This window comes from Chiloscyllium plagiosum, unplaced genomic scaffold, assembly GCF_037043375.1.
Source record: "Chiloscyllium plagiosum isolate Xiang-an unplaced genomic scaffold, Cpla_swu_hap1 HiC_scaffold_39, whole genome shotgun sequence".
NCBI classification, from domain to species: Eukaryota; Metazoa; Chordata; class Chondrichthyes; order Orectolobiformes; family Hemiscylliidae; genus Chiloscyllium; species Chiloscyllium plagiosum.
The window spans coordinates 32,254,703-32,273,315 of NW_028270177.1; the positions used below are offsets into that span (position 1 = coordinate 32,254,703).

General features: G+C 42.0%; 1 protein-coding gene across 2 annotated transcripts in view; it reads left to right on the forward strand.

Annotated features, from left to right (window-relative positions):
• Window positions 1–18,613, forward strand: part of LOC122541070 (transmembrane 6 superfamily member 1-like) — a 65,847-nt gene that overhangs the window by 2,581 nt on the left and 44,653 nt on the right. For both annotated transcript variants that reach the window (XM_087981237.1, XM_043677580.2), the window contains exons 2-4: window positions 6,328–6,431; window positions 6,555–6,652; window positions 17,059–17,162. In XM_087981237.1, the coding sequence (XP_087837363.1) occupies window positions 6,328–6,431; window positions 6,555–6,652; window positions 17,059–17,162 (306 nt within the window). The remainder of the gene's footprint in view (window positions 1–6,327; window positions 6,432–6,554; window positions 6,653–17,058; window positions 17,163–18,613) is intronic.

The following is an 18,613-nucleotide window of genomic DNA, read 5'->3' on the forward strand; positions in this document are numbered from 1 at the left end:
AAAGCTGAATCAGAGTAGTGAGAAAAGGACTAATCACAGAATTCCTACAGAGCCGAAAGAGGCCAATTGGTCCATCGAGTCTGGACCAACCCTCTGAAGGGAATCCCATCCAAATTGAGCCCCTACCCCATTCCCGTAAATCTGGATTTCCTCTGGCCAATCCACCTAACCTGAAAATCTTTGGACTATGGGAGGAAACTGGAGCACCCAGAAGAAACCCATGCAGGCATGGGGAGAATGTGCAACCTCCACACAGACAGCCACCCGAGGCGGGGATCAAACCCAGGTCCCTGGTGTCGCGAGGCAGCAGCGCTAACCACTGTGCTACCAATCAGGACAGTGAAAACATTGTCCCATTGATGAAACATTTAGAAAAAATAATCAATGTCCATGCCAGGGTCTCTACCTGAAATCACAATTACTGCCTGGGAGCTTGCATTGCCAAATGATTGGCTATTGCAATTCATGGTGAGGGATGATGTTGGACTGGGATGGACAAGGTCAGAAGTCAATTGACACCAGGTTATAGTCCAGTGAGTTTGTCTGAAATCACAAGCTTTCGGAGTGCTGCTCCTTCATCATGGTGAGGGACCCCTTGCTATAGAAGGTATTGGCTTCTTGCCATGGTATTGTTCAACAGGTGTTAGCTGTCTTCCATTGTCTAACCCCAGTGGACGTTGAGCGTTGGCAGTCAGCTCACAGAGGCAGCAAAACCTGTCCATATCTTTCAGCAGACTTCATTAGGTAATGATCTGACATGGGATGCCTGGCTCATTTTCCTAACATTAGCTGAGGGGCACTGGGTCAAACTGCAGTGGCCTAATCACTTCCCTGCTGAAATTACCTAATAATAACTAGGGAATGAGTTTGGAATGACAGAATTCTTAGGTTCAGCTGAAGAAGCAGGAGTGTTGCTGAGACTTTAAAATAACTAATTGTCGACCTTCAATTTGTCAGGGGCTTCGAGGGATTCAGTCCCGAAACCTTCCTGCCTCATCACTTTTCTTTGAACTTGCTCTCTCAAGGTGGCATTTTGGATCAACTCTCTTATCCTACAGTCTGCTGTGTGGTTTAATGCTGAAGGTCCTAACTTCTGAATCAGATAGTGAGTTAAAGGGGGAAATGTGATGTTTCGTTTCAGTTATTGCAGAATATGGAAGCTGATGTGTGAAGAGTTCAATTCTTATGAACTCATCCCTCAAATATAGTCCCGTGATACAGGGAAATTGGAAGCAGGTTTGCATCAGCTGGTTTAATAAGCCCTTCAGTTTGAAATCAGACTGTAATTCAGTTTGCAGGTCACAGTCTTCAGTGCAATAACTGAGTGAGTGCTGCATTACTGGAGGTGCATGCCACAACAAGTATTATCAAACATGGTACAATTGATGAAGACCATACAGGTTCTGATCTGATTTTCATTCTGCCAGTTTTGGATATCAAATCTGGAGTATTTATTTGAGAAAGAAGTTTGGAATTAGTGTCCCTTTTTGTGTTGCAACTCCAAAGATACTTGATTAGATTGTGAATAAGCTCGTTGGTGTTTATTTTTCAATTATGTGTGCAGCACTATCAAAGCCAGATTTTGTTGTCCATCTCTAATTGCCCTTGAACTGAGGGGCTTACAAGGCCATTTCAGAGCACAGTTAAGAGTCTATCGGCTTAGGGCTTACAGGCCAGACCAGATAAGGATGGTACATCTCCACCCTTACTTAATTAATTATACGAACTTCCACAACAAATCAGTCATGGTTGGCATTATTGAGACTAGCTTGACATTCTAAGTATATTAAATACATTTAAATTCCCATCTAACCACTGTAGTGAGATTTGAACCCATATTCCTACAGGATGAGTTTTCTTAGTGCAGTGACAGTACCCTTAAGCCACTGCCTCTCTCAGTGAAAAGCATTGGGATACTTTGCTGTGTTACATACACTGTATTTATACAAATTCATAGATTTATTTAATCATTCTGTTTAGAAATGTTATTATTCACCACTGGAACAGGTGGGACTTGAACCCAGGCCTCTTCGGTCAGGGACAGGGACACTACCACTGCACCACCAGACCTTTTAAAATGCGAATTGATATGTTGTCTTAAAAAGTACTGAAAATGAATATCGTCAGTTATGCTGCTTCACTCTAATTTTGACAAAGTCTTCAGTTTATGTAGGCAGGGTTTGTGCCACACTTATGTCAAAATTATATCAAACAAGCGTGAAAAATCTTGACAAAAGTCTTAGTACCGGATGTTTCAACAGAAGTCTGACCCATTGCACAAGCAGTGTACAAAGATCGAAATGTTTTTAATCAGAAAGTCGTAGAATCATAGAGTCGTGAGTGTGGTGCTGGAAAAGCACAGCAGGTCAGGCAACATCCCAGGAGGAGGAAAATCGACGTTTCGGGCAAAAGCTCTTCATCAGGAATTTTCCTGCTCGGATATTGCTTGACCTGCTGTGCTTTTCCAGCACCACACTCTTGACTCTAATCTCCAGCATCTGCAGTGCTCACTTTCACCTATAGAATCATAGTCATACAGCATAGAAACAGACTCTTTGGTCCAACTAGTCCATGTTGACCATAATCCCAAACTTAACAATCCCACTTGCCTGCATGCGCTTGGCCCATATCCCTTCAAGCATTTCTTATTCATTTACTTATCCAAATGTCTCTTAAATGTTGTATATATACCAGCATCCACTAGTTCCTCTGGAAGTACATTCCCCACATGAACCATTCCATGTATCTGAAAATAGTCCTTTAAGTTGATTCTTATTTAGGGGAGTTTTGAATTTGACACAAACACATTCTTCACATGAAGATTTTGATGTCCAGTTACAGATATACCTCTGTTACCAAGCAGCCTCCGAATTATGCCCATGCTGGAGTAGAGAACATGCCAGGACACGGGAGGTCGTGTGCATTAAGGTCCCGCTCAGAGCTGAGGGCTGTTGCCCTGGTTCTCAATGTGAGCATATTAGCCTTGCACTGGCCTGACCATTGCCATCCCCACCTCCCTCCCATTGGGTCACAGTGGGTGCCAGACCATAAAAGTTGTCAGACCAGAGGATAAGGGAGGAACAGCCTGTTTTGAAGGACCTGACAACTTGACTTTATATAGTGGTTTTCATGGTTCAATGACATCCCAAAGCCAATAATGTACTACATACTTACAAAGTGCAGTCACTATTAGTAAGTAACATGGCACCCAATTGGCATACAGTAAACTCCCAGATTGACATTGTGATAATTACCAGATAATCCATTTTAATTCTGAAGAAGGGTCATGGGACCCGTAAAGTTAACTCTGCTTTCTCTCCACAGATGTTGCCAGGCCTGCTGAGTTTCTCCAGCAACGTTTGTTTTTGAATCCGTTTTAGTGATTGTGGCTGAATAAGAAATGTTAGCCAAGCTGAGGTCAACTCATCTCCTCAGCTTGGAAGCATTGCAGTGGGATCTTTTGCATCCATTTGAAAGGCCTTGGTTTTAAGTCTCACCTGAAAAGTAGCAACACTAATTCAGAACCGCACTGAAATTTCTGACCGACAAACGAAATACAAACCTTTTGCAATATGAAGGGTTTGTGTAATCAGTCGATGCAAACTGACTTCCTTTTCCCTGTACCACTGGTCTATGTTTAATGATTTGAGTTTATAAGAACTCAACTCTCAACACATTCTTCTTCGGTAACTGATTTTTAGATTCACATGTTCCCTTTGAAGTGCCTACCTGTGATAGCTTTCTGAAGGTAGTGCCTCCAGGAATATAGTCCCACAGAAAGGGTTCCCAGATCATTTTTTGGCTAGTCATTATGAGTGACACTGAGCAGTTTGTAACAGTCAGAGCATAACTGTCTTAATACTGATATGTAATGGGTGCGATGTCCCAGATAGCATTGAAGGGAGGTAGTCAAGATAAAGTCCCAAGGCTTGTCCAGTAATGGCAAGTACTTCGCCTCTGGTGTGTGAGAGAATTAGGCTAGTATTGGATGAGTGGAGTGCTGTTAAGGGTGTGATGCATGGTTCATTAGGTGAGTATGGAACAACAGCCTGGGAACAGTCACTTGGCCTCACAAAGACAAACATTCCATGAAACTCAATAAAGATGACAGAGCCATGATTCAGTGCTGGGGCTTTAACTTAGAGTAAAATCGAGGAGTGAAGGGGATCACGAGGCCTGTTTTGAATCCTGCCCAACAACATGGATGGGTTGCTGAGTTATTAAAGGTTAAAGAGGGGCCCAAGCTGTTTTGTTGGGAAAAAAGGTGCAAGATATTTGTACCTGTAAATGGTGACCAAGACAGCTCTGCTGATTGTGGACATTTGGTTCATCTCTGACTCCTTGGGAGGTGTTAGTAATTTCAGGTTTATAAATAGTTTTATTTTAAATTATAGAATCAAATCCTTACAGTATGGAAACAGGCCCTTCAGCCCAACAAGTCCACACTAACCCTCCAAAGGGTATCCCACCCAAACCCATTATTCTACATTTACCCTTGACTAATGCACCTAACCTACACATCCCTGAACACTATGGGCAACTTAGCATGGCCAATTCCCCTAACCTGCACATCTTTGGATTGTGGGAGGAAACCAGGACATCCAGAGGAAACCCATGCAGATGTGGGGAGAATATGCAAACACCACACAGTCACCTGAGATTGGAATCAAACGTGGGTCCCTGGTGCTGTGAGGCAGCAGTGCTAACCACTGAGCCACCCTTGTCTAATGCCAAGATAAAATGCTATTGGATGATTTAACAATAGATAATTATCACTTCTACCTGGATATAGGGCCCATGTGACTCTTAATGCCATTGAGATAGGCTTTGAGAGAGAAAGAACACATAGGAAGCCATAGTAGAATTAGGTTGCAGGCTTTCCGAAATGAAAGGGAGAGCAGAGCATTAGAGACAGCAAGTGTTTTGTGTCATGGACGATATAGGTAGGAGCTTGTTCTTGGATTGAAGAATCTGAATTCATGAGGGTTAAACAAAGCTGAAGAATTGCCCAGTTTGCCCAGATGGGAGAATTTCCAATTCATCCCTCACCATAGCAGTCATTTCTGGGATCAGGAGTTACTCGATTTGGAAAGGAAAAGAAAGAAAACAAGTCATTGGGATCTAAGAAGCGCATTGGAACAGTTCCAGGAGAATGCAATGTTCATTTCAGAGACAAAGTATAAGCATGGGAGGAGCATTGTTTGGTTATTTTCAACATTAAATCTGGATTTTTTCTGTTGTTTAGAATACAAGTGGCCTTCTGAAATGATGATTTGTCAATGTTGCTGTGTTTTTTTTTTCATTACAATAAAAGCTTTAAAACTTGAAATCTTGCCATCTGATCCTTTTAACCTCTCATTTAAAGTTTGAACTTCTGTTTAAAGGCTGCTGGTCACTGTGGGGATCATCATATTGAAGCACAAGTCTGAATTAAATTCAAATTTACTGTGGCAGATCTTAAAATGGTGGTAACTGTGAAGTTGTCTCAATTCAGAATGTAAAATAAATTAATCACAGAGACCATGACTGAAACAATAAGGCTTAGAATGTGAAACTTGCATGGTTGGGGAAAACGAAGGACTGGTGTATTTAAAGAAAGTGAGCCAAGCATATGAGGGAGAAAGGTTTTGCTGATAGGTTCAATGAAAAAGGGTGAACGCATCCTGTGGGGCATAACCACAGTGTGGTCCAGTTGGTCTTAGTAACATGCTTTAATGATGTAAATTCTATTAAATTCTACGTTGTGTCATATTTAACACCTTCATTTAACTGGGTGCCCCACTGGTGGCTGTTCAATTGTTTTGGTCTGCAACTTTCCCCCTAAATCTTTTTTTCTGTCTAGCTAGCATCTCTTCCTCTCCCTCACTGATCATGATTTGGAGATGCCGGTGTTGGACTGGAGTGTACAGAGTTAAAAATCACACAACACCAGGTTATAGTCTAACAGGTTTAATTAGAAACACACTAGCTTTCGGAGCGACGCTCCTTCCACAATCACCTGATGAAGGAGCGTCGCTCCGAAAGCTAGTGTGCTTCCAATTAAACCTGTTGGACTATAACCTGGTGTTGTGTGATTTTTAACTCACTGATCATGCTTTTCTCAACTATTTTCAGTATGTCTTGGTGCCAAATGTTGCTCTCTAATGCACCTTTGAAGTTCCTTGGGTATTTTACTATGTCACAAGCACACCATCAACGCAACTTGTTGTTGAATGTTGCTGTTGCATTTGTTTTCTGCAGTAAATGTCAGAATTTTTGACAAAGCGTCAAATAATGAAATGGAGCTTCTGTTTAAAGTTTAGGTGACTTTTATTTGTACTTTGGCAGCCCCTGGACCATCCTCGTTGTTGGATTCTTGATCTTGATCTCGGTTGCAACAATTGCGTTTTTTCTGGCGAGAAAGAAACCACCGAAGGATCCTTTATTCTACCGTGAGTTTTGTTGAATTATGCTGAAAATAATCACATGAAAATCCAATTATTCTGTAGAATTTATAATCTGGGAAACCCCAAAACACATTCCCTGATAATGGTGTGCTATTATCTTCACGGCAGTTTATGCAGTCTTTGCGTTTACCAGTGTGGTGGACCTTATAGTTGGACTTGAACAAGATGGACTTATTGATGGATTCATGACTCTTTACTTGAAGGAGGTAGGCAAAAGCACTATCAGTCCCCTACTAATGAATTTGGGGCTAATTTTGTCTTGGGCGATAATGTGAAACAACATTGACTTCCTGCCTGAAAGTGCGCAAGTATTAGGAACAGGAATATTCCATTCCACCCCTCAAGCCTGCTCTGTCATTCAGTAAGACCATGGCTGATCTGCTTGTTCCCTCAACTGCAATTTTTTTATGTGTCCCCTTTCACTGTCAACTTCCTTATCATCAAAAAATCTATCTCGACTGTATTCATTTGTCCTTCACTTCTCTCTGAGGAAGAGGGTGCCATAGATTAATAATTCTCTGAGAGGGGGAAAAAAATCTCCCATCTCAGTATTAATTAGGATTCTTAAATTGTTTCGCCTATCTCTAGACTTCCCTGTAAGGGAAAACAGCCTCTCAGCATCCATCCTGTCAAGCTACCTCACCATCTTGGATGTTTCAATAAGATAGCCTCTCATTCTTCTAACCTCCAATGAGTACAGGTTCACCCTACCTGAAAATGAAAACGATATTTCCCAAAGTGAAAATGAGCCTGAGAATTTAGGAAATCAGTTTTAGCAGCTGAAGAGTCCCTAGCTGGTGGATTGTGTCAGAAAAATCTTATTCTTAGGGAATACTATTTTGGAATTGCTGAGCTACGATAGCACAATGAAAACTAAGATTAAAGAGGCAAAATTGCTGAATAAAGGTGCAATTATGTTCAGATGCCGCATATAATTCCCTATTTAAACTGTATTCAGTGTATCAATTAGGTCAAATCATCTTAAGTAGCTTTCTTCCAGGAATGAGAGGAGCTAATGACAGGCTTTCAGCAAATGACATCTCCAGAAAGTGATATCTCTCTCTGCTCCCTGAGACTAGGCAGAGATAATATTTGTCTTCTTTATCCCTTGAATAACTTTGGGTGAAGATTTCCTTTTGGTTATTTTTAGTGAAATCATAAACCCAAATCAAAAAAGATTGCATTTTATATTTTGCCAGAAGTAATGAGTGAGGAAACCTTCCCAAACTTTCAAGTTTTGTTCAAAGAGATCTTGTTTAAGAAGATTTTGGAAGTGTAGAATGGTGGTTTAGCAATTCTGGATGGCAACGTTTCAGTTGCTCAAGGGCATCAATGGTTGGTGACAGAATGAGCCCAATAGACCGATCAGAGTAGAATTCTGGATGTGGTTCTTGGGAATCAGGGGAATCACAGATATACAAGGACATCAAGTAATCAAAATGTGAGAATGAGAATTTATAAATATAAGACCTTCACTTCCCTCCCAATCTCTATATCTCATTCTACCTCTTTCTCTCCCTTCTTATACTGATCTCTCCACTTGCTATCCCTCATTCACTTTCAATGTTTAATTTCCCTGCTGGAGAGAATTGCATAAAGGTCCATTTTATGGACATAGTTATATTTAGTTATGTTGCAGCTAGCTTGAGTCCAGTATTTAAAGGGAAAGTTGTGCTCTTCACGATAACTCTGATGAACCCGAGGATGAGATATTTGAGACAATGTGAAACCCAGGAATAGCAAACATTTTATTTAAACAGGTTCACTACAATTGCAATTAAAAATTAATTTTTTAATATGCTAATTAAGATCTACCTTTGATAAACATTCAAAGCAGAATAAGATACAGAGTAGTGGAAGAAAGACCGTCAAGTTAATGTGCACAGGATTGTGCTAGCAAAGATCTGGCCCAGAAACAATGGGCCGAGTAGCCTCCTTCTGCGCTGTAATGTAGTAAATAGTAATAAGGAAATAATAATAATTCACTACGTGACCTGCACATCCAAGTTTATGAAGTATTCTTCAGAAAATAAAATTTGTAGTTAGGCGATTTCTTCCTGAAGCTGAACTAAATTAGCTGCTGTTGAAATAGCTGATGAAGCGATTAATCCCATCAACATTTTCAAGTTGCGCTCTGATTTCATTCAGATGGTAGGAATGAAAACTTGATGTCATGTTTGCGATCTAATTCTATGATGGAAACGTTGGACACTGTTCAACTTTGAAATCAGAGCACATTCCTTTTATAAGAGCTAACAGTTTATAGATGGAAATGTGTTGCTGGAAAAGCGCAGCAGGTCAGGCAGCATCTAGGGAACAGGAGAATCGACGTTTCGGGCATTAGCCCTTCTTCAGGAGAAGGGCTAATGCCCGAAACGTCGATTCTCCTGTTCCCTAGATGCTGCCTGACCTGCTGCGCTTTTCCAGCAACACATTTCCATCTCTGATCTCCAGCATCTGCAGACCTCACTTTCTTCCCAACAGTTTATAGGAAATGAAAATAATGAATTGACTTTAGAACCTGCTGTTTTCAGACTAGATTTATAAATGAATCAAAAAATAGAAAGTGAAAGTAATGTGAATTTTGAAAGCTAAATCTTTAAGAGTTGGTGTTTGTGAAATTATTCTTTGTTGTAGAGTGTATAATTTTGTGTATACATTTCTGTTGGTTCTATGGGATATCCGTTTTCATCTACATATTTAACTATTCCAATTTAATTTAGAGCAGATCCCCATCCTTCAGCCCTGAGAAACTCAACAAAAACTCTGCTGTCTGTCCTACACCAAGGGGGCAATTTTACCACACCTTTAGTAATGGGCTGGGTGCCATGGTGACAGTATCTTGCCCATTGGCTACCTGACTCCACTGGTACTTTACTGTTGGTTGGGCAGACATAAGGCAGCCTGCCCTACTATTCTAGCCACTTAAAGGTGTCTTCCCACTGCCATGATCCAACCCAATCTAGTCCCACTTGCCAGCACCCAGCCCATATCTCTCCAAACCCTTCCTATTCATATTCCCATCCAAATGCCTCTTAAATGTTGCAATTGTACCAGCCTCCATCACATCCTCTGGCAGCTCATTCCATACACGTAATCTCTTTCTGCATTGCTATATCAGCTCCTGGAACTCATCACCTTGCACTTGCTCCTCTGCGTACAGCCTGGCCAAGATTCCACAGTGACTACATACACTACGGAATACCCCAAATTGTCTAGTTCATGAGTAAGGCGGGATGAATTAGCTTCCCTCCTTCATTCATCTGCCTCTTTGTTGGACACAGCAAGATTAAATTTACAAGTGTCCTTGTGGACAATTTTCTACCAGACTAAATTAATTTGTTTCTTTAAGAACCAGTTTAACCAGGCTTTCTTGAATATACAAAAAAATGCGTTTAATAATTCATAAATTTGGGAAGAAATAACACAATCTATATTTTAGATTTAAGAAGTGAGAAAGTCAGAAATAAGAAAGTAAGAAATAAGAAGTGAGTCTAAGAAAAGTAACAGTTAAAAAATATATTGTTAAGTCACTGGGTCGTTAGTGGAATAGAGATTTTGAGATTCTTGGATGTGGATGTTAGTTGACATTCTTTATCCTGTCTCTTTTTGACTGGCTTGCTGGCTAGTTGGCTACCAGTGTTGAAGGTTGAGCTTCCATGTTAGTCCACTTCCTTTGAGTGATTCTCCCACTGCTTTCTAGTTTCTGCACCTGAATTTGGACCCCTACACCCCTCCGTGAATCCTGCCAGGCTGGCCTCACTGAATGCCATACTTCCCTGGATCTGGAGATCCATTGCAGCTCTTCTTCGGGGATGGCATGGGATTCCAGCAGTGGCCACTGCTCCTGGTGCCACTCCTGTGACTTGCTGGCCATGTGATTGGCTGGCATCTCTGGGAGGTGGGACTTCCTCCCAGATGGAGGTGATGTCTCAGTCTAAACCAATTAACAGTATTGCAGCCACTTACTCGCAGTAGGATGGTCTACCCAAGAGATGGTGGGATTGCCACAATTTTGAAAATCTGTTGTGAGGTACCACATCCATATAAAATTCAAGTCAAAATTCAAAACATCTCAAGTCTCATTCAGCCATTCCGTTTTGTGTTTTCACAGCTAGAATAGCTGCAGGCCCTACTTTTTGGATTTATTATTGTCTAAGACCCGATGGATTCATGCCTTCCGTAATCCTGTAATTCCCTTCTTGTAAGGGATGCAATGGCCCAGTGATATTATAGCTAAACTATTAATCTAGAAACCCAGGTACTGTTCGGGGGACCTGCGTTTAAATTTGAATTCAATAAAAAAAACTGAAACGAAGAGTCTAAGGATTGTTGGAAAAACTGATCTGGTTCACCAATATCATTTAGGGAAAGAAACTGACTTCCTTTAAAAGGCCTGTTCTTCATGTGACCCCAGACCCACAGCAAGATGCCTCTAGGCAATTAGGAATGGGTAGTAAATGCTGGCCGAGTCAATGAAGCTCACATTCAGTGAATACATGAAAACATCCTCTTCAAGCATCACAACATCTTCTCCAGAGGACTCATTACCTCTCACTTTCTCCTCTTTACAAAGCTTCCTTCATCCTTCCCCACATTATTGGCGCCTGTGCCCTCAGCTGTCAGGTCCCTCCCGAAATCTCTGCACCTTCCACTCCTTCTTAAAGCAACAACAACTTTCATTTATCTTGGGCATCTAAAGGTGTGCTCTCTCAAACAAACATTTGACCACTTGAAACACAATTCACATCTCCTCCTAATATGCCACTTTCCCAATCATTTTATTAATTATGCCTTTGTAAAACAACTTGAGCCCTAGTTTTATATTAGAGGTGCTATCTAAATGCAGTTTGCTGCTATTTCCATTGTTTAATCCAGGGTGTGCATTGTTTATCTTGGATGTGGTCAATAGCTCCTGCTTCCTGTAGTACAGTGTAGCTTTTATTTTGAGCGCAGAACCGATTAAAGGAAAACTGGATCAAAACCAATCAATTTTGGAAAATACAAAACTTTAAATGAATGGACAATGATTGTTTTTCCATCCTTCTGCACGATAAATAGATTAGGATCTTTTAATCCTTGCAAACTTGTGAATTGATGGTGATAAGCACAAATGTTCAACAGGCAGCAATTCTTCAAGCCTTTTTTTTTAAAATGCCACCTTCCAATAAAATGAATGGGTAGGTCTGGGACAAACCCAGCCTCGTGAAGCTACTACTGGACACAGAGCTCTGTCTACAACAGCATGGTGGCTCAGTGGTTAGCACTGCTGCCTCATAGCATGAGGGAGCCAGGTTCAATTCCATCCTTCAGTGATTGTCTCTGTGAAGTTTGCACATGCTTCCTGTGTCTTTGTGGGTTTTCTCCTGGTGATCTGGTTTCCTCCTACAGTTCAAAGATGTACAAATTAGGTGAATTGGCTGTGCTAAATTGCCCATAGTGTTAAGTGCATTAGTCAGGGGTAAATATAGGGTAGGGGAATGGGTCTGGGTGGGTTACTCTTCAGAGGTTCAGTGTGGACTTGTTGGGTTGAATGACCTGTTTCCACACTGTAGGGAATCTAATCTACCCTTAAAAACAGCTTACTTTTACATTGCGTTTTTAAGGATGATACAACTTCCTATGGCACTTCACAGAAACACCATGCGACATTATGTAACACAAGCCACATCAGGAAACATTAGGAGAGGTTTGATTTAAGCTTTATTGTCATGTGTACTCAAGTACAGGAGTACAGTGAGCACGGTGGCACAGTGGTTAGCACTGCTGCCTCACAGCGCCAGAGACCCAGGTTCAATTCCCGCCTCAGGCGACTGACTGTCTGGAGTTTGCACATTCTCCCCGTGTCTGCGTAGGTTTCCTCCGGGTGCTCCGGTTTCCTCCCACAGTCCAAAAATGTGCAGGCTAGGTGAATTGGCCATGCTAAATTGCCCGTAGTGTTAGGTGCAGGGGTAAATGTAGGGGAATGGGTCTGGGTGGGTTGCGCTTCGGCGGGTCGGTGTGGACTTGTTGGGCCGAAGGGCCTGTTTCCACACTGTAAAGTAATCTAAAGTGGACAGAGGTAAATTGAATACAGTATTTTTATGGAGAGATAGGCTGAGAGTCAGTGAGAATTCTACTGCTTTGGGCCTGGACAAAAAATTACCATCAACAAAGGCGTGAGAAAGTACAAGTTTTCAAGAGCTGGAATTGGAGGGATGACAAGTCACGGGGGTAGTAAGGCTGGAGGCTGTTACTGAAATGGATGGTAAGACGGACTCAAACCCAAGAATGCCCAATTTAAATTTGAGACATTGTTGTACCAGGACGCAGATTCTAACTCCATTACCGAAAGCCAAGTCTAACTTGGACAGGAAATGGCTTGAACCTTTAGGCAGATAGAGAAGTTGCGATGGCACTTTTAAGTGGTATAGCTGGTGTACTGTATCTATCCCACAACCGGGTTAATGGGAGATGAGAGACTATGCACTTGGGCAGAGAGAAGCGCAGAGTATTATTGAAGTAGGGAAAATCTGAAGGAAGCTGCAGCACAGATGGGTTTGGGGATCCCTTCTGCATGAATCACAAATTGCCAACATCCAAATTCAACAAAAGCCAAGAAAGGTAAATTGATTGTTGACCTTTAGTTCCTAGGGATTGGACTTCTAGACATCTATAACTGAGAAGGAGACCATTCAACCCATTGTCTGTACTGGCCAACAAAGATTTGATGACAACTAATTCCAAGTTCCAGCTTTTAGCCCAGACCCCTGGAGGCTATGGCAACACAACTTAATGTCTAAGTATTACTTAATGTTAGGAAAGTTTCTGACTCAGCCACTCTATCAGGCAGTGAGTTCCAGCTCTCCAACACCCTCAGAGTGAAATGCAAATCTTCTCAACTCTCCTCCTAGCCTGTGTCTCTATCCGTAAGTCTATGCCTCCTGGTTATCGAGCCTACTATGAATGGAGGAAGTGCCTTCTCATCCATTATATCCATGCCTCTTGTAATCTCACTCATCTAAATCAAGTCTGCTCTCAACCTTTGCTGCTCTGAGGAAAGGAACTCCAGGCTGACCAATCTGTCCTCATATCTCAGACCCTTCAGCCCAGGCACCATCCTGGTCAGTCTCCTCTGTGCCCTCTCTAGTGCAATCTTTTCTTTCGCACAATGTGGTGACCAGAACTCTTATGCACTCTCTGCTTTTTGTCTCTCACCCCATGGGACTTTTATCTTTTGGACCAGATGAGAGTATAATGGAGCATAGAAATAGAGAGGTCTTGCCGAAACTGTGCAAACCACTAGTCAAGCCACACCTTGAATGTGGTTTGTTCCCATTACCTGAGGAAAGGTGTACTGCAGGCAGTACTTAGAAGTTTCATGAGATTGATTCCATATGCAAAGAGATTTTCTCATGAGAAGTAGGTAGTTCGGGCATGTACTCATTGGAATATAGAAGAATGAGACGTGACGTTAGTGAAAGATGCAAAAATCTGAGAGAGCTTGACAGGGTAGATGTGGAAACTCGATTTCCAATTGTGGGAGAGTTGAGGAGCAGAGAACATAATCTTGGAATAAGGGGCCTCCCATTTAAGACAGAAGAGAATATTTCTTTCCTCACATAGGCATGTGAATCTGTGGAATTCTTTGCTGCAGAGGGCTGTTGAGGCTGGGTCATTATTTAAGGCTGAGATTGACAGATATTTAATCAGGAAGGGAATCAAGCATCATTGAGCAGAGGCAGGAAAGTGGAGTTGTGAATTATTGGATCAGCCATGATCTTATTAAATGCTGGAGCAGACATGATGGGCCGAATGGCCTCCTTCTGCTCCGACAGTTTATGGTGTTTCTAGTCACTTTCCAGCCTGATTCTATTGATTATCTATTTGACCAAAAGTTGTGTTACTTGGCTTTGTTAAATAATCTATGCAGGGTTAAAGAATTCCAGAATAATCACAGCATTTAGGGTGAAGAAATCCCTCAGTCCTAAATGAACATCCCCGAATTCAGAAACTATGTTTCATTATTGGAGATTTCCCTGCCATGGGAAACAATTCCTGTCAAACCCCTTCAGAATATTGACTGTTTCAATGAGATCGCCTCTCAATCTACTCAATTCCAGACCAATTTATTCAGGCTGGCAGGACAGGACAATCATCTGATCCCAGGGACCAATCGAGTGAACATTTGTGTTGCCTTCAATGGACAGATATCCTTCATTAAAATGGAGAACAAAATAGCCCACATTATTTAAAATTTGTCTCACAAAGTCCTGAACAATTGCAGCAAAGACATTTTTATTCTTCTACTCCAATCCCCTGACCATTCTAAAATCCAGTGAAGTTTGGAAAATCTCTGGGACACCCATACCCATCAAATCCACCACCCTGTGGCTGAACATTTCAACTCCCCCTCCCACTCTGCCAAGGACATGCAGGTCCTGGGCCTCCTCCACCACCACTCCCTCACCACCCGACACCAGGAGGAAGAACGCCTTATCTTCCGCCATGGGACCCTTCAACCTCAGGGCATCAATGTGGATTTCACCAATTTCCTCATTTCCCCTGCCCCCACCTTACCCCAGTTACAAACTTCCAGCTCAGCACCATCCTCATGACCTGTCCCACCTGTCAATCCTCCTTTCCTCTTATCCGCTCCACCCTCCTCTCTGACCTATCACCTTTACCCTCACCTCCATCCAGCACTCTCAGCCACCTTGCCCCCAGCCCCACCACCTCCCATTTATCTCTCCACCCCCGAGGCTCCCAGCCTCACTCCTGATGAAGGGCTTTTGCCCGAAAAATTGACTCTCCTGCTCCTCGGATGCTGCCTGACCTGCTGTGCTTTTCCAGCAACACACTCTTGACTTAGCCAGCACATACACTATCTCTACCCTTACATCTTTTGGAACTCTAGAATGTAGGCTATCAGGCCCTGGGATTTGTCTAGTTTTATCCCTTAAGTATCCCTGCAACATATACTCTCTTCTGATATTAATCGTCAATGGCCAGCCGATCACCATAATCTACAGTGCAACTGGGACTGGCGTCACTGCCGGTAACACATGGAGGTCCCACACTGGGATCTACACTGGATCCCAAGGACAGCCGAGGTGATGATGGAGTTGAGGGAGGGGAGTGTTGTTTAAGGACGAGGATGTCTTTCAGCGGGCCACCTTCTTCCTGGTTTTGGCTGAGTCAATTTGACACTGAGTGGAACATACCTGACCACATATCGGGGAAAAGGACAGCTTTCAGAAGACCCAGTAATGCCATCATGAGGCACCAGTAAGTTCAGGGATAATTAGCTTTGATTCATAAATGAGCCTAATAACCTTCTGACTGGCTGGAACTCCCACAGAGGGCCGTCCCCACCCCAATTTAACTGGGCACTGTTAACCTGACATTGGGAATCCAGTGCAGATACCCTGAATGGATTGTTCCTGGTCCCCTGCCATTATGTTCATTTTGGAAGCCTTTGCAAAATCCAGTCCAGGAAGCACTTCAGTACACAAAGGTAGACTTTGGAACTCTCTAGGGTGTAGGTATGCTCACTGAGCTGTAGGTTTGATATCCAGACGTTTCATTACCTGGCTAGGTAACATCAACAGTGGCGACCTCCAAGTGAACTCTCTTTTCACTAACTGCAGTTCCATGATTGATGGTAAATCAATTGTTTTCCAACTAAGATTTAAATTATCCAAAGGTGTGAAAGTATTAAGAGACCGTTAATGTAAAAGGCGGGTGTCAGGATATGGGCTACAGGTCAGGCATAATCTTGTCCGAAGATGGAGTAGACTTGAGGGGTAAATGATCTATTCCTATTTCCTGTGTTCTCAACTCAAATTCTATAACCTGTCTAGTTTTCATCGTTATACTGTGGAGGTAATGTTAGAAACAGAATGGTGAAATAAGAAAAATTTTATACTGTTAGAAACCTTACAATGTGGAAGCAGGCCATTTGGCCCATCAAGTCCACATCAACCCTGCAAAGACCATCCCACCCAGACCCAACCCTCTATTTCCTATGGCTGGTCCACCTAGTCTGCACATCCCTGGATGCAATGAGCCAATTAGCATGGCCAATTTACCTAACCAGCATGCCTTTGGACTGTGGGAGGAAACCCACACAGACAAAGGGAGAATGTGCAAACTCCAGCAGATGCTTCCCAAGGCTGGGATGGAATCCAAGTCCCTGGCTCTGTGAGGCAGCAGTGTTCACCACTGAGCCACCACTGCAACATTAGTGAAAGATCTTAATGCAATTAATGCGCGATATGAAAAAATTACCAGTGACCTTGGTGATGGCTTTGTAGATAAATTTTCAACTTGTCCAATTTCCTGCCATCAGATTTATTTATACTTTGGTTTGGGACTGGAAGTTTAATAGGAATATATATATATATAACAAGTTCCAAGAATGGTTTTCAAGCACTTACTGTGTAATTGGTAGGTTAATTAGTTTAAAATTTGACAGGACAGTAAAGGCTGAAAGTTATGATCTTTTCTTGAATTTATGAATAGTGTCATGTATGAAGAATATTTTAAATAACCAAGTAATAATTTCAGACTCTCTAATGCTCACTGTTGTTTGACTCCTGCAAATAAAATGTTTGTTGTTTTCATGATGCAGGGTGAACCTTACCTGAGCACAGGCCATGGACATATGATTTGCTACTGGGATGGTTCAGCACATTACTTAATGTATCTCCTGATGGTAGCAGCTATTGCATGGGAGTAAGTTTCAGAGGAAATATCTTCCTAAAAGAGAGCATGCAAATATCCATCTGTACAGCATTTCTTCTGAACCAGGCTAGACCCCCTCAAAGTATTTTAAGAAGGAAGCTTAGACGCTAAGTTTTTCTTATTTTAAAGGTAAATGTGAGGTGCTGTATTGATTGGTCAAACTACTTGACCTTAAGCTAAATACAATTTCTTCAGACACTATAGTTAAAGTACAACAAAAGGAAGAAGAACTTAACTTGATTGGAAAACTTAACAGGATAACAGCTGCAGTAACTATTACTAATTAACTGTTCCAATATAGTAACATCCTACATGCACACCTGTGGCAAAAGGCAAATTCAGAAAACAGATTGTCTCACATGCAGTTCTCCAATCTAGGAGGCAAGAACATCAAACAACAATTTTGAGAGAGAGAGTGTGTGTGTAGCAGTTGGGAGAAATTCACTGTCTACCAACCCTGCTGAGACCCCAGCAACAACAGCCGAAAGCTAACTAAAAATCCTGGATCTGTGAGAGCTTGACCACACCCACTCAGGCTGCTTCTATTGTTCCAACTTAAAAAAAAAAACGCCAAGGCCTCAAAAGTTGTTTTTCTTCTCATGGACTGCTCGCCATCTATTCCCCAATCTCTTTCTAAAAGTAACCAAGACAAAACACACCTCTTAAAGCCAAGAGTGTCATCACACATGACATGTGAAGTAATAGGCTCATTAATTTCTTGGCATGTTTTCAAAACTAGGACACTGAAAAGGCCCTCAGTTTTAACTGCCCAAGTGAAAGAGTTAAGATCCCATTCTATCAGTACACAAAACCACTTAAACATCCGTACACGGCACGCTCTGTGTTTTCAGTGCACTTCATGTTATGCCAGTTCCAAGTTTATGAGGAATGGGTGACAAGTGGCAGCCTCTCCAAAGATGCCTCCATCCTGAAAATTAATGAAACAACCATTCTAGACATAGCCAGTTTCACAAAATGGCCATATTCCACTGTTAGCTCCAAGACTTGATGAACTCTGTTTCATTCAGTCAGTTTGCAATTTGACCACTATCTTCTCAATGCTGGTCCAGCCATTGACATCCACGTCCCACAAGAGAGTGACAAAAACACCTTTTTTCTAATTTCTAAAATTCTTTTGTGGGATTTTTCTGTTCCTGGCAAAGCCAGTATTTGTTGGCCATTCATAATTGCCCTTCAACTGAGTGGCTTGCAAATCTATTTTGGAGAGAGCCAGCCACATTGCTGAGAGTCTGGAATCACACATTGGCTACATCAGCTGTGAAGGCAGATTTCCTTCCTTTACGAGCATTTAATGAACCAGATGGATTTTCATGCCAACCTTTAATGGTCACGATGAAACTAGCTTCCAAAGTTCAGATTAAGTTTAGATTCCACCAATTGCCATTTGACCCATTGTCTGCAGAAGATTAGCCTGGGTGCCT